Source organism: Rhinolophus hipposideros (assembly GCF_964194185.1).
Source record: "Rhinolophus hipposideros genome assembly, chromosome: 16".
NCBI lineage: Eukaryota > Metazoa > Chordata > Mammalia > Chiroptera > Rhinolophidae > Rhinolophus > Rhinolophus hipposideros.
In genome coordinates, this window is record NC_138062.1 from 5,012,532 (window position 1) to 5,027,663 (window position 15,132).

The following is a 15,132-nucleotide window of genomic DNA, read 5'->3' on the forward strand; positions in this document are numbered from 1 at the left end:
CCACGAGCATGAATTTTGTGTCCCTGTCCCTTTGTTTTGCTTTATAGTCTTACCACATATATAAATACTCCTAAATGACTTAAAGTTACTGTTGCCTGTTTTGAACTTTATTTGTATGGAATCCCACTAACACATTTTTTAACTTGGAATATTTTTGCTTACACTTTGTTTGAGATTCATCTATGTTCATCTGTGTCTCTGTGGTTCATTCATTTTTCACTGAAAAGCAGTAATCCATTAAGTGATTATATCACAATTTATCCTTTCTGCTATTGATGGATCTTTGACCCATTTTACTTTCAGGCTTTTACAGTCATTCTTACATACATCTCCTGGTGTACATTTGTAAGAGTTTCCAAAGGGTGTTTATGTAGCAGTGGCATAGCTAGACTAGGGTAAATCCATCGCCAGCTTTACTAGGAAATGTAAAACCATTTTCCAAAGTACTTGTGCCACCAATATTTACTCCCCTGGCACATTAGATGCACTTCCCTTCTTTCCACTCCCTTGTGGACACGTGATACCACCTGACTTTAAATGTTTGCTTGTCTCGTAAATGTACAGTGTTACCTCATTGTGGCTTTAATTTATATTTCTATAATTACTGATAAAGCTGAGTTTTTTATATGATCAAGAGCCCCCTTATATGTTTCCTTAAATGAAATGCCTGTTGGTGGGTTTTCTTTGTTTCTTGCAGATTTTACCATTGAGTCGTTTGTTTTTCTTGGTTGACAAGAATTCTTTATATATTTTGTATTTTAAACTTTTGATGTTGTATGTTTAACATATTTTGTCACCCAGTCAGAGGCTTATCATTTCATTTGAGTTGTCTTTTGGTCAACAGATATTAATTTTAATGTAATTGAATTTACCAGTGTTTTCCTATATTGTGTGTATTTTTATGTCTTAAAGAAAAGAAATTCTTCTCTTCCAGGATCACGAAAATATTCTTATATTTTCTGTTAAATGTTTTGAAGTTTTTTTTTTCCATATTTAAGTTTTTAATCTATATGGAATTGATTTTTTTCTTGAATTTGTTGTGGAGTAGTATGCATAACCATTTATCTCAGCATCAGATATTGACTAATCTCTTCTTTTTTTCAGTGATACATAGTCCGCTTCTGTCATCTGTTAAGTGTTTATGTTTGTTGGAGCTGTTTCCGAGATCTCTGTTACACTTTAGTGGCCTGTTTGCACCAGTGTCATATTGCTACTTGACTTTTTCTTTTGTAGAAGTTGTCGTGGTTATTTTTGGTTCTTTGTTCCTTTGTTCCTTTTGGTTCTTTGTTCCTGCAGGTGACCTTTAATTAGTAAACATTTTATAATCAGTTTGTCAAGTTCTCTGAAAAAGCTTGTTTGGATTTTTATAGGAATTTAATTGAATCTATAGATTTACTTGGAGAGAATTGATGATAATGAAAATTGATACAATATTTAGCGCTCCTGTTCCTGAATGTGTCTATTTTTCTGTCTCCTTAGGTCTTCTTTGTTTTTTTTACAAAATTTATAAGTTTTCTGCTTAAGGTTTTCATGCATCTTTTGTAAGATATATTAATTTACTTATATATCTAGGTACGTTATGTTGTTGTGGGTCCCTATTTCCCCGAAAATAAGACCTAGCCGGACAATCAGCTCTAATGCGTCTTTTGGAGCAAAAATTAATACAAGACCTGGCCTTATGTTATATAAGACCGGATCATATATTAATTTCTGCTCCAAAAGACGCATTAGAGCTGATTGTTCGTCTAGGTCTTATTTTGGGGGAAACACGGTAGTTATTACAAATGATATATTTTGAAAAATAGCGTTTTCTAAACTGTTTGATGGTGGTATGTATGAAGTGCGCCGGTTGGTGAGAGAGTTTTTCTGCTTATGGCTAGTTCATTCCAAGTATAAACATTACTGCATCGTGAGTGAATACAGTGAATGTGACATAAAGCAGGTGATCTTTAATTAGTATTTTGAAAATGAATAATTTCTGGCACAATTGAGAACACTAAGAACACATATAACATTTTTATATCATATACCTGTATATGTAGGCAAAATAGGCTAGTTAGTGATGTTTGAGTGGAGAGAATTGATCGTGTACAGAATGATATCAGATTTCGTTGGTTGGAAAGGAGCGTGCGCATATGCATTGCGTAGGATGTGTGATGGGCAGTAATAGATCTTGGTTTTGCTAAAACGTCTGTTGCTCCATAATGCCTTATTTTTTTAGACTTATTTGTTACAACTCTTCTGTAATTAGGACTATTTCTTTCTGTTCCACCTTCTGTGATATACGTGTTTAGCACCTAACACAGTGCTGGGCACCCAGTAGGCTTAATAAATAATTCTTGCTGGCTCAACAGTACTTACTGCCTGACTATTCATAGTAACCATACATCTATTTAAAGATAGGAAATACGAGCAAATGTAAAATCTTTTACATATCTTTCCGTACAAGTTCTGGGATATATACACATTTTTCTTAGACACCATTTTTGAACAAAGTAAGGAATGAATGTGTGAATGAGCCCCTGAACAAACAAATAGTAACTTCTCTTATTTCTTACAGGAGCACAGACCAGGTTCACATTTGAGCTGCCAAATCACAGACTGCGTTTTACTTCCAAAGTTTCTGCCACAGACATGTCAACCATTCCTCCTTCTGCCAGTCTTAACCTCCCTCCTGTTACCATGTCAGGGAAATACATCATGGAAGAGCATGACAGTTATTCGGACCAGGTGTGGAGCCTAGATGAACTGCCTTCCAAACAGGGGTACTATTTACAGGGAAATTATCTGCGTTGTGTGGCAGAGGTAGGTTTTCTTTTTACTTTTCTTACTCGTAATTACAAGTGTTCAAGCCTTAGGTATACCAAAATATGTAGTGATCCAAACTTTCAAGGCAAATTATTAGATCACTTATTCCTACAGAATTCTATGTACCGAATCGGGTGTGTGTATGTGTGTGTGTGTGTGTGCATGTGCACATGTACACATGTATGTTTCTGTCTCCCTATAGTTTTATTTAAACACCCTTTTTTTACTAGTCATCTTTGAATTCATATTTCTTCCTTTGGGTTTCACATCCATCTCTGCGGTATTTTCATGGTTCCTTTTATTATGAAAAGCTAATAGTATCTCCCATTTGTCAAGGTAACTCACTGACACATTGCTCATATAGTGCTTACGTCAATCCTGTGAGGGACATATATTTATTCTCATTTTATAAGTGAAGAAACCGAGCCCTTAGAGCGGTTAACAATTCATCCGAGCACACGTAATTGTTAGGAACAATCTACAGGCCATCGAGGGAGATAAAATCTGTACAGCCAGATTCGCAGACTCATTTCTCTTCCAAGGAAACTTGAAAGCTGGCATACGTCACTCCATCATTAGTGTCTCACTTTATATCTCTACAGCTGTCACAAGTTGAAACAGTATTTGCATGCATGTTTTTCATTCGATTTGTTTAGGTAAGCAGGGAATCTATTACTGTCCTAATTTGATTCCATAGAAAATTGAAGCTGCGATGACAGGACTTTGCCTAAATCTCCCTGCCGTCGGGTGAGCTATGCAGGAGTCACGCAGTACTGTCTCACAGCTTCCTCTGTCGGTCTGTCAGAAACAGTCGCTACCGTGTCAAAAGCAATTTGCTAACTCTTCGTTGTATGAATTCTATTCCCTAGAATCTGAAGCATTTGTAAGAATGCTCTTTGTGTACTTTGCCAGATGGCATACCTGATTCCATCATTAACTGTCCCCACAGCTCTGGGGACATATTTAAGTCGGACTTACTTTCTTTAGACCCTGTTTGCCTTAGTACTTTTTTAAGTGTTGGGATTTCCATACTCGTATGTGAAGAACAGTGTACCAAATAGTAGTGTACAGCATTGTGGGAGGCAAATATTCATTTAAAAGATAGATTGTAAAGCCTATTTCATTTGTGCTTTCAACTCTGAAAAATGAGTGCCCCAGACTCTAGTTAGCAACATTATTATTAATACTTCCTTTGACAGAAAATAAGTCTAATGCAGTATATTGCAGTTTCTTATTAGTAGTAGCTATTAGGAATGTATAAAGTTTGTAACGGGGGTGGAACACAATCCAAAATTTACCAAGAATTCAGTAAACGTTTGAAAGAATCTAAAATTGCAGCTCCCTCAGAGTTACCTATTTTGCTATGGCCTGAAATAGACACGTGACGCAATCCTGTGCCTAAATTGTACTACTGTGTACAAATAAAAGTGCCCGGTGCAGTTTAGACTTTACATGACTTCTCACTTGTGGGAAGACTGCCAAGCCAGTTTGCTCTTTTAATTTTTGATTAAAATGTGAAAGCTATCAACGTGGCAAATGTTGAAGCTTTGCCTTATTCATCACGGTGTTTCCAGTCTAGCTTACGCTAATGCCTTCAATTAGAGCCTGCTTTCGACCTGATCTGTTTGTTAACTAAGTCTTGCCAGACGTTTTGTGCCTTATACTCACACAGGGCATGTCTTATATTAAAACTGAGTATATCTGATTTGCTGGTTTACACAAATGTCAGTCTCAGGAGAGCTGTAATTGTGGTGTTTCTATTCACAGCTGTACTAGCAACTAATGCAGTACACAGAGCAGGCGGTCAAGAAATATTTGAATGAGTAGATAAATTTCCCTTACAATGGTATTTGCCCATAGTTCTACCACTACAACGGTGGTCATTAAAAATAAATATTACTCTAGACAAAATTTCAAGTTTGAAATTAGGAGGTTACATAAAGTATAATTTTCATTTGTTTTCAAAAGGTTCTGCATGCCTTATTGGCTACTGTTACTTAAAAACAATGGGGACGGGGGAATGGTCCATAATAATCTCAGGCAGATAAAGTTTTGGGACATCTGAATATATTTAACCCTTTTTCAGTATATTGATTTCAAATAATATGTAGATAATTGTTCATAGAGTTTGGGATGACTTATGTGAGCAAAAGATGTATTTAAGACTAATACAGTCAGTAGTATTAACCTAAGACTCTGATTTTGTTTGGCAGGTTGGTTCTTTTGAACATAATCTCACAACTGATCTTCTAAACCACTTGGTGTTTGTACAGAAAGTGTTCATGAAGGAAGTGAATGAAGTAATACAGAAAGTCTCTGGTAAGCTGGTGCGGTACCTTATAGTGTAGAACAGATACAGGTTTTTATTCCCATGGCTACATGATGTTCCCCGGATCTGTGGCATGAATAACGATCGTGTCATTTGGGTGTAATTTTTGAGTGATCTCCTGAAAATGATTTTTTCCTTGTCTGGTTTTCCCACCCACAGACTCTTTTGCTTATTACCTTTGTCATGTATAATATATACATTTGTGGATTATAAACTTCACAAAGCTCCTTTATGCTTTCTTTCCAAAAAAAAAGAGAGAAAGAGAAAGAACTTAGGGTATGTCTATTAACCAAACTAATCTGACTCATCTGAGAACACAATTTAGATCAATATGAAGATATCCACCTTATTTTATACCAGATGGTGACTATATGCTGGTACATGCTGAATTGTTTATAGTGACCCTTATATTTTTGCTGTCCCTCAAGTGTAGATTACAATTGAGCTTCTTAATCATACATTTTAACAAGAAATATATGTTTGATTTAAAAATATTTAATTGGCTTTTAATTCACAAGATAAAGTATTAAGAGGAATTAGGGTAGAAAACAAGTTGACTCTGTATAACAATTCTTGAGGCTGAATATATATAATATAATCAAGTTAAAATAACAGTTACGCCACATCTATAAAATAATTCATAATAGGTAACAAACTGTGGCTTCGATGTGACTAATATAGTAGTGTATCTGATATTTCTATAAACTAAAGTGATTGTGTAATACATTTTATAAGAGGTAGAGCTTTTGCTTTTAAATTTTAAGAAATTTTCCTCCTGAAACTAGATAAAAGATATTCAAGGCAGTGAATAGATCAACACAAACCAAATAGGGTTCGTGTGTGTGTGTGTGTGTGTGTGTGTGTGTGTGTTTACAAATAGATTTATTTATAGGTAAAATTCACATATATTAGTTTCAGGAGTACAACATAATAATTCGATATTTGTATACACTGTGAAGTGATCACCACAATAAGTCTAGTTACCATCCATCACCATAGAAAGTTATAAGTTTTTTTGTTCTTGTGATGAGAACTTTTAAGATTTACTCTCTTGGCAACTTTCAAATATGCAATACAGCATCACTGATTATAGTCACCAGGCTGTACATGACATCCCCAGGACTTACTTTGTATCTGGAAGTTTTACCTCTTGACCCCCTTCACTGATTTTGCCCACGCCACAGCCCCAATCCCTTTCCTTCTAGGGACCACCAGTCTGCTCTCTGTATCTCTGTATCTGTGTCTCTGTATCTGTATCTCTGTATCTGTGTTTTGTTTTGTTTGCTCATTTGTTCTGTTTTTTTGGATTCTACATATAAATGAGATCATATGGTATTTATCTTTCTTTGACTTACTTCACTTAGCAAAATACCCTCCCAGTCTGTCTGTGTTGTCACAAGTGGCAAGAGTTCCTTCGTTTTTATGGCTAAATAGCATTCCACTGTATATATGTGTACATATCACATTTTCATCCATCCATTGATAGACACAGGTTGTTTCCATATTTGGGCTATTTTAAATAATGCTGCAGTCAACACAGGGATGTATGTATCTTTTCTAACTGGTAATTTCTTTTTTTTTTTAAATGTATTTATTGGGGTGACAATTGTTAATGAAATTACATAGATTTCAGGTGTACAATTCTGTATTACATCATCTATATATCATACTGTGTGCTCACCACCCAGAGTCAGTTCTCCTTCCATCACCATATATTTGATCCCCCTTATCCTCATCTCCCTCCCCCCGGTAATTTCTTTTTCTTCAGATTAATAAGCTTTGTTTTTTAGAACATTTTTAGGTTCACAGCAGAATTGAGGGGAAGGTACAGAGATTTCCCAAATACCACTGCCCCCGACATACACAGCCTCCCTCATTGTCATTGCCCCCACCAGAGTGGTGCATTTGTTACAATTTATGAACTTATGTTCACACAGCATTATCTGTTAGGTTGGAGCAAAAGTAGTTGTGGTTTTTGCAATTATTTTTAACCTTTTAAACTGCAATTACTTTTGCACCAACCTAATATTTACCGAAAATGAGATAGGAATTGTGGGGTCAGGAAACGTATGAAGACTTGCGGTAGTTGTGAGGAGTGTGTTTGAGAAATGCCAGAAGGTCGCCAGCCAGCATAGATGCCTGATGGCCTTCAGCCTAACACTGCCTGAGGGTCTGCTAAGGTGCTGTGTGCTGGGAGCTGAAGATACATGGTAGCTGCCCTTCGGATTCAGTCTAATCGGGGAGATAGAGATGCAGGTAAATAATAGAGCAGAGATGGGTATTTTATGGCACACATCATGGAGAAAGAAATGGCTAAATTCTGATAGTGGTACATAGGGAGGGATTTGAATAAGTATGTGATAAAGGACTTAGAAGAGCATTTGGCACATAGTAAGCACTCACTATCATTAGGTGGAGGTTAGCTTGATTGAGAAGATAGGAAATGAATAAGAATGGAATATGAGTGTGGGGACAAAGGTATTTTAGGAAAGTAAGTTTATGGAACAGTGAAACAAGAGGGATGTGGTTTATAATTCAAATGATCAAAAGTAGAGGGAGTGATAGTTTAATTGGTTAAATGTTTTAGAAAAAACAGTGAAAAGTAAGCCAACCACTATCCACTAGGTCAAAGGAGTGAATGAATGTGAGACTTAAAAATGATGGGACAACAGAAAAAGCCACAATTAAAAGAGGTTAGGGAATCAGAAATGAAAAGGTACTCTAAAACAAAGATTGGTGGTAGATGGAACATAGAGACAATAAGAGTAGGATGGGTAGGTGATAGCTGGAAAAAATCCCATATATATGGCTGTAGGTAGGGTCACCAGTGATGAGGCTGGGATAAGAGAGATGACTGTGGACTTGCAATAAAGATGGAGAGAGGAAGTACTTAGTTATAAGTTGGAAGAAAAGGTAACCAGTGTACTGTGCTATAAATGTTAGAGTAGAATAATTCAGAGGGACGATGCTGGCATAAGGGCAGGCTCTGAGCCACAGACACGTAGTCTACCTCTTCCAGTGACACATGTTTTATTGTAAGTACTATGTCCTGTGTTATTGACCCACAAATCTTGAATACTTTGCTCCCTGTCTATCCATCCATATCATTTTTTCTCTTTCCTGTGTGTGTATTCAAAATAGATACATCTTTTTCTTTTTCTTTTTCTTTCCTTGGGTCAAGTGTGTGCCTTTGTCTACCTTCTCTTTCTTACCTTGGATATACCTTCTGTCCCATCTCTGCCTCTATGTCTTTCCTCCAACTTTTTTTTTTTTTTTTTTTTTTTTACTTTTATGTTCTAGTAGAAAACTAAAGTACATTTTTATCATGGTAGTAGGATAGATTTTGACCCCTCGTTTAAATTTTGAATGCCCATAAAAGATTAATTTCTCTCTCACACAACCAAGACCTGCTTTTTATCTGTTTGGTTCTGAGTTTTTTTGATACATCTGCTGTTCCTAGTGGGAAAACTTTGCCATCCCACCTGTGTGTTCCCTGGGCTGAAGCTGAACTCAACACACATACAAGAGCATGGATCATTTTAAAATAGAATGTTTGAAAAATAAGCATGCAGAAAAGTTTTTCTGACAAGGGAAAGTTATAGAAGTTATACATTAAAATATTAGAACATTATTCCTGAATGCCACATTGCCTGGGCCACAAATGGTCTGTTAATAGAAACTTTACCCCAGGTTCTCCTACCCCCATTTAAAAAAAGATTTACAAGTGTACAATTACATCCTCTGTATTCATCATCTGTATTATATCATCTATAAATCCCATTGTGTGCTCACCACTCAGTCAGTTCTCCTTCCATCACCATAGATTTCATCCCCCGTACACCTGAAATCTATGTAACTTCACTAACAATTGTCACCCCAATAAATTAAAAAAAAAATTACAGAACACCTTTTTGCTGTCACATTCTTTGTTATTAATATATGTTACCTTATATTTTATTTCTCACCTTTATTTTTTCTTTTGTTCTTTTTTATTTGTTTCATATCTAAACATAAAAACAAAGTTCACATTTTTGATTGAAGAAATTAGTCCAGTTTACTTTTTCCCCTCAAATATGTTTTCTGAGCTGTAGAATCGTTTGGTTTAATTATATGTAAATGTTTTAATTCAGTCCTTATAAATTGTTGTTAACAAATGTCTATGTTTGCAGTATTATCCCTATCTTATAAAAGTCTGCCTCAGTGAAATGTAACCTGTTAAAGATTGGGTTAATGATCAGTGAAAAGAAAATAACTATTTTATATTTTTGTTTTTGTTTTAATGTGCAAAATCGTTCTTTTCCTTTTAAAGAAATTGTCCCAAACCCTCAGTTATTATATTTACCTCCTTTAGGTGGAGAGCAGCCGATTCCTCTCTGGAATGAACACGAGGGAACAACAGATGGAGATAAGCCTAAAATTCTACTCTATTCCCTGAACTTGCAGTTTAAGGTGACCTATAAATAATAATGCTACTTAGAAGAATTTTTCTAATTAATGCATGCTTATTATAGAAAATGCATATGATGCATAAATATACCAAATAGAAAATAAAAATGAAATATATCCACTCAAAGACAAAGCTTTAACAATTGTTTGAATATCCTGTAGGATTTTATTTCTGTTTTTAAATATGCATACATTTCTACATTTTAAAAAGCCTTCGATGCCTTTCCATGCAGAACATTTTAGATCAGTTTTCTCTTGAACCAGCTGCTCTATACATTTGGAACAATTTATTTGATTTTTTTTTCTGATTATTGCTGCTATAAATTACTCTGTAAGAAATACTTTATCCACTTGTCCAATTAATAGTAACACCTTAATAGAAACCTTAATGTTTTCAATATTTAAGATATTAGTCTTCTTAAAAATCATTCTTACCAAATAATTGTTAAATTGTTTTTAACCTATGAACAGTATATTTTAAATAAAATACTGAAATGAAATTTAATAGCTAAAAAATTTCCACTAAGGAGAAGTGAAAAGAATTGCCAGTTTTGTCAGTTCATTAGATATCTTGTATATGTTTTAAAACATTCCATTTTATTTACCGATATTGAAAGATTTCATTTGAGTGGGTGGACAGAGTTGATTTAAGATTTGTTTTCCTACTAACGTGTAATCTGCTAGGGTATTCAAGTAACAGCTACAACTCCATCAATGAGAGCTGTGCGATTTGAAACTGGGTTGATTGAACTGGAACTTTCGAACCGACTTCAAACCAAAGCTTCACCAGGAAGTAGCAGCTATCTGAAACTCTTCGGTAAATGCCAAGTGGATTTAAATCTGGCATTAGGACAAATTGTCAAACACCAGGTGAGTGTAGAATATGTGGACGTTAGAACTGAGGCTTTTAAATTTTGCACATCAGTTTGAACTACTTCAAGTATTACTATACTTACAAAAATACTTAGGTTAATTTCCTAAGATTTCTGATTATAAATTCTAATGAAAATTTAAGGCCTTTACAATTTTATGTTGGTATTTCATTGAGTATTTTGGTGGTTTGTTATAGTTTAACACAAATGCAATCACATGGAACTTAATCCAGTGTCTTCATAAATATTTGCTTATAATTTCTCTTTATTTTGTTAAATATTGATTTTGTGCTAATATTGGTGAGTTTTTAAAATGTTACTAAGTTTCATAGCTGTACCGTATAATATTGGCAAGTTTTGCATACCATAATGTTAAACATATAAAATTACATATATGTAACTGTGTGTGTATATGTGTATATATAGATATTTACACGTACACACACAGACTATAAAAATTAACATTCACAGCTCATAGGGGCTTTTTGTTTGTATTTTGCTAAAGATTATTGTAGATTTTAACCTTTTTTCCTTCTTTGATTTGAAGAACTGATTAAAAGAATACGTCACACTTTCGAAATTGAATGCCTATATTAAAGACTAGGTGGGGGGAACAAATGAACAAAAATTTCTGTCATCTCTAGAAAAACAGTAATTTGTTCAAGTGGAAACACATTTTGAGAGGAGTGAGGGTCTAAGTATCTCGAAACAGTGAATCCATTGCCATTCAGACCATGGGATGTCATGATCTAGCCTTTGTATGAACTTCTTGTTTGACTTTATATTCACTTCTTATACACCCATTCATATTGTATATTAATTTCAAGTGTCTATGGTATGGAGTATAAGTAATATATATATATATATATATCATCAATGAATGAAATTTAGAAAAATGTGCCATAGTTATTTTGGTGCACAATACCATTAATAGTGTTAAAACTGTAGGTTTTTCATTAAGACATTTTCCATTATTTGATGTTATGGAGCATTTCATTTTGTTTTAGGTTTATGAGGAAGCTGGTTCTGATTTTCATCAAGTTGCCTATTTCAAAACCAGAATTGGATTGAGAAATGCCCTTCGAGAAGAAATCAGTGGTTCTTCAGATCGGGAGGCTGTGCTTATTACCTTGAATAGACCAATTGTGTACGCACAGCCTGTGGCCTTTGACAGAGGTGAGATAAGTCCAGCAGGGCTTCTTGTTGGTTTAGAATTGCTGTAGTATCGCTGGGTGACCACCTGTAGTTTACGGTGTAAATGCTTGATGGCTGGCTGTCCCTGACACCTGAAACGTGAGCGTCCCAAAAGTTTCTTTTTAAAGTTGTTTGCTTTCTATGTGGATTATAATGCCAAGTTTTTGGTTTGGGTAACTAATGTACCACTTACTTGGCGTTGTCTTTATTCACTTACTCTGTAAACATTTATTGTGTGCTGTACAGACGTGGAATCTGGGAATATGGGAACAGTTACCTGCCCTCCTAGAACTCAGTCCGGTGGGAAGAATGGAGTTAGCGATCTATGTTCTGGGATCTCGGAGTCTGCCTTTACGCGTGCTGCTTAGAGGAGAAACTAATTCTCCAGATTTGACTTGGAGTTAGTTCACCAGGGAGACAAGGAAAAAAAAACTGTGTTTGTATCTGAAGGCCTAGAACAGTCCCTAGAATATATCATAAGCACTAAATAAATATTTACCAAACGACAGAGAGTGTGAAAGAATACGTATGAGCAGAGAGGCTTAAGAAAATATAGCAACAGCTTTCATAAAAGAAAATATTGGGAAATAAGGCTGAACGGATAGAGAGGGTCTGATTAATGTATTTTGGGTAAATACTTTGGAATTGTGTTTTAGAAGTAATGAAGAACCAATTAGTAAGCCATTTAGGATTTAAATGGACGGCAGGCTTTGGCTGCCAACATGATCAGTTTGGTGGGAAACTGCCCTTTTGTCATTGTTGTCGGTAAGTTTGCTAAATCCAGTGTCAATCTCTCATCAGCTTTCAACAACTCCTTAAAGTACCTTCTACTCTTGTGTCTGTGACATACACTTGTTTTTCCTGCTACTTCTCTAGCCCTTCCATCTTTATCTCCTCTTGAGGCTCCTTCTTCTATACAGGGCACTACATGAAGGTTTTCCATAAGATTTCATTCTTGTTACAAACTCCAATGCTTTGAGATCTCTCTAAACCTCATCTTTTTAATGTATTATGTACCTTTCCTACTATTATGTATTTCTCCTCCACGAATTTTTAGCACTGAAACAAACAGTAAGCTCTGCAAGGTCAGGGACCAATTCTGTTTTCATTTATTATTCCATCCCAGCACCTAGCATATGCTAGGCATTTCACAAACAATTTGTTAAATGAATGAATGGACCTGGATTTTCTTCTTCCTTTTGCTCACAATTGTCGGCTTTCTGCTTTTTTTCATTTATCACATTGACTGTATGTCCTTAGATCCTTTCTAATTCTAATGCTACAATTTTCTGGGAGTAATTTTTATAGATCATTGGAAATTTGTAGCTATTGAAGTTTACTTGCCATATAGCTTTATGGTTTTGATTTAAATTTTTTTTCTGCCCTCCCTTAATTATCAAAAGCTGTACTGTTTTGGCTGAATTACAAGGCTGCTTATGACAATTGGAATGAACAACGGATGGCTTTACATAAGGATATTCATATGGCTACAAAGGAAGTGGTAGATATGCTGCCCGGTATCCAGCAAACATCCGCCCAGGCCTTTGGGACACTCTTCCTGCAGCTCACTGTGAATGATCTGGGCATTTGCCTGCCCATCACAAATACTGTACAGGTATGAAAACTCAAACCCTAGTGCAAGTTCAAGAGCCAGACATTTCTACTAACCATTTCTGTGTAGCTAGAATATAACATGTTTTTCAGAATGATTTATAACTTGAGTTTGGTAAACAGCACATAAGATTGAGCTCCTTCAACCATTTTTCATCTTCAAAGATTAAATGCGAATCTCTTGAGACTTTCAGAATGGTGATGAGATTGACACCCATCTGATAACTTGATGTTTACCTTGACAAATAAGCAGCTTAATTTTCAGAATCTTTTTATTGTTCTTGTTTTTTTAGCAAAGAAGTCTTTGGCATCCACTTGTTAATAAAATAGAAACAAAAGAACATGTAAGAATGCTATTCAATAATGTTTAAAACCACATTTAAAATAGGGAATTTCAAAACGCTTTTAATATTGAATGGTAATGAAACTTGCAAGTTATGTGTACAACTGAATAAAGCAAGAACTTTCTCTTCATTTGGGACCGATTCTCAAATACGTTTGCACACGCATGTGCATGAGAAAAAGTTGTGGACACCTGTCAGGCCAAGAATTTGCAGTTATAACAAATACCGAAGCCCGTATTTTACTGTTATAATTTACCTTAAATAGTCTATAAGCAGTTATAGCATTTAGCATTTTTATATATAGCGTTTAGCATTTTGTTTGGAAGACAGTGTTAAGAAAAACTCTGGCTTGAGGATGTACAACACGTGGTATGTTTGTGTGTCGGGAGATGAATGGTCATTTTTTAACAACCTGATGAACAGAGCTCAGGAAGGCTGCACACACCAAGGGTGGTTGTCACAATGACAATGCTCCCCACAGCTAAAATAGCAGCTTGAGAGAGTAAAGTAGATAATTAGCCTTCTGCAAGTTTAGTGCAAAAAGGAAATGCATGGCAAATGCATTTCACTTGAGCTATATAATTTTTAAAAGTAGATGTCTTTCTAAGCTGCTTTTTAATGAAGCTTTCTGGGCTTGACCCTTTTTGGATTTTTGTTCCTATGAATCCTAATTTTTAAAATTGTCACCTTTTGTCTTATTTCTTCTTAATGTATTTTGCAGTCTAATCACACTGGTGACCTTGACACTGGCTCCGCCTTAGTATTGACCATTGAAAGTACCCTCATTACTGCTTGCTCCTCAGAGTCTCTGGTTAGTAAAGGGCACTTCAAAAACTTCTGTATCCGTTTTGCTGATGGCTTTGAGACGTCGTGGGATGACTGGAAGCCAGAAATTCGTGGGGATCTGGTGATGAATGCCTGTGAGTGTCTTATTTCTGTATGAGGTGTAGAATTTTTAAAATTAAAAACAAAAACAACCCAATGTCTTCATTTTTAAAAGTAAAGGATGTTCAGATACAGGATATTGGACTTTGTGAAATAAGAGCTCTTTAAAGATACCAGAACATATTTGTGAAAAACTGCAGCTTTCAGTAGTGTTGGTAAGTAAATCAACCAGCCATTCTTTTGATAGTATAACATTTGAAGGTTTGATGACTCCCTGATTTTTACTATAATTGATTCATACACGACCAGATAAAGCATCTTTGTTCTGTGGGGATCTTAAAGGAAAATGATAAATGTGTAAGATCCAGTTCATCATATGACACAGAATAGTTTTCGATGACCAGGAGCAAGAAGCCAGCTTTAATTGATACTGACATGAATAAATCCACATGTCCAAGTTTGTAGGATAAGAGTTTAACTTGTATGAATCCATCTGATTCCATAATTTTCAAGGTTGGGAATAACTAAAGCTGTGTTTATATGCTGTTTTGAAGTATAGGGGATTATGTTTATCCATTTTAATATTAAGTATCGTTACTCTTAATGAAGAAAATTATATTTGAAGAATGAATGGTTGTGAACT

General features: G+C 35.2%; 1 protein-coding gene across 3 annotated transcripts in view; it reads left to right on the forward strand.

The window, feature by feature from the left end:
• BLTP1 (bridge-like lipid transfer protein family member 1) overlaps positions 1 to 15,132 on the forward strand; it is a 162,809-nt gene that overhangs the window by 106,403 nt on the left and 41,274 nt on the right. For all 3 annotated transcript variants that reach the window (XM_081077429.1, XM_081077430.1, XM_081077431.1), the window contains exons 53-59: positions 2,561 to 2,805; positions 5,022 to 5,127; positions 9,489 to 9,586; positions 10,268 to 10,453; positions 11,463 to 11,631; positions 13,053 to 13,264; positions 14,326 to 14,524. In XM_081077429.1, coding sequence (XP_080933555.1) covers positions 2,561 to 2,805; positions 5,022 to 5,127; positions 9,489 to 9,586; positions 10,268 to 10,453; positions 11,463 to 11,631; positions 13,053 to 13,264; positions 14,326 to 14,524 — 1,215 coding nt within the window. The remainder of the gene's footprint in view (positions 1 to 2,560; positions 2,806 to 5,021; positions 5,128 to 9,488; positions 9,587 to 10,267; positions 10,454 to 11,462; positions 11,632 to 13,052; positions 13,265 to 14,325; positions 14,525 to 15,132) is intronic.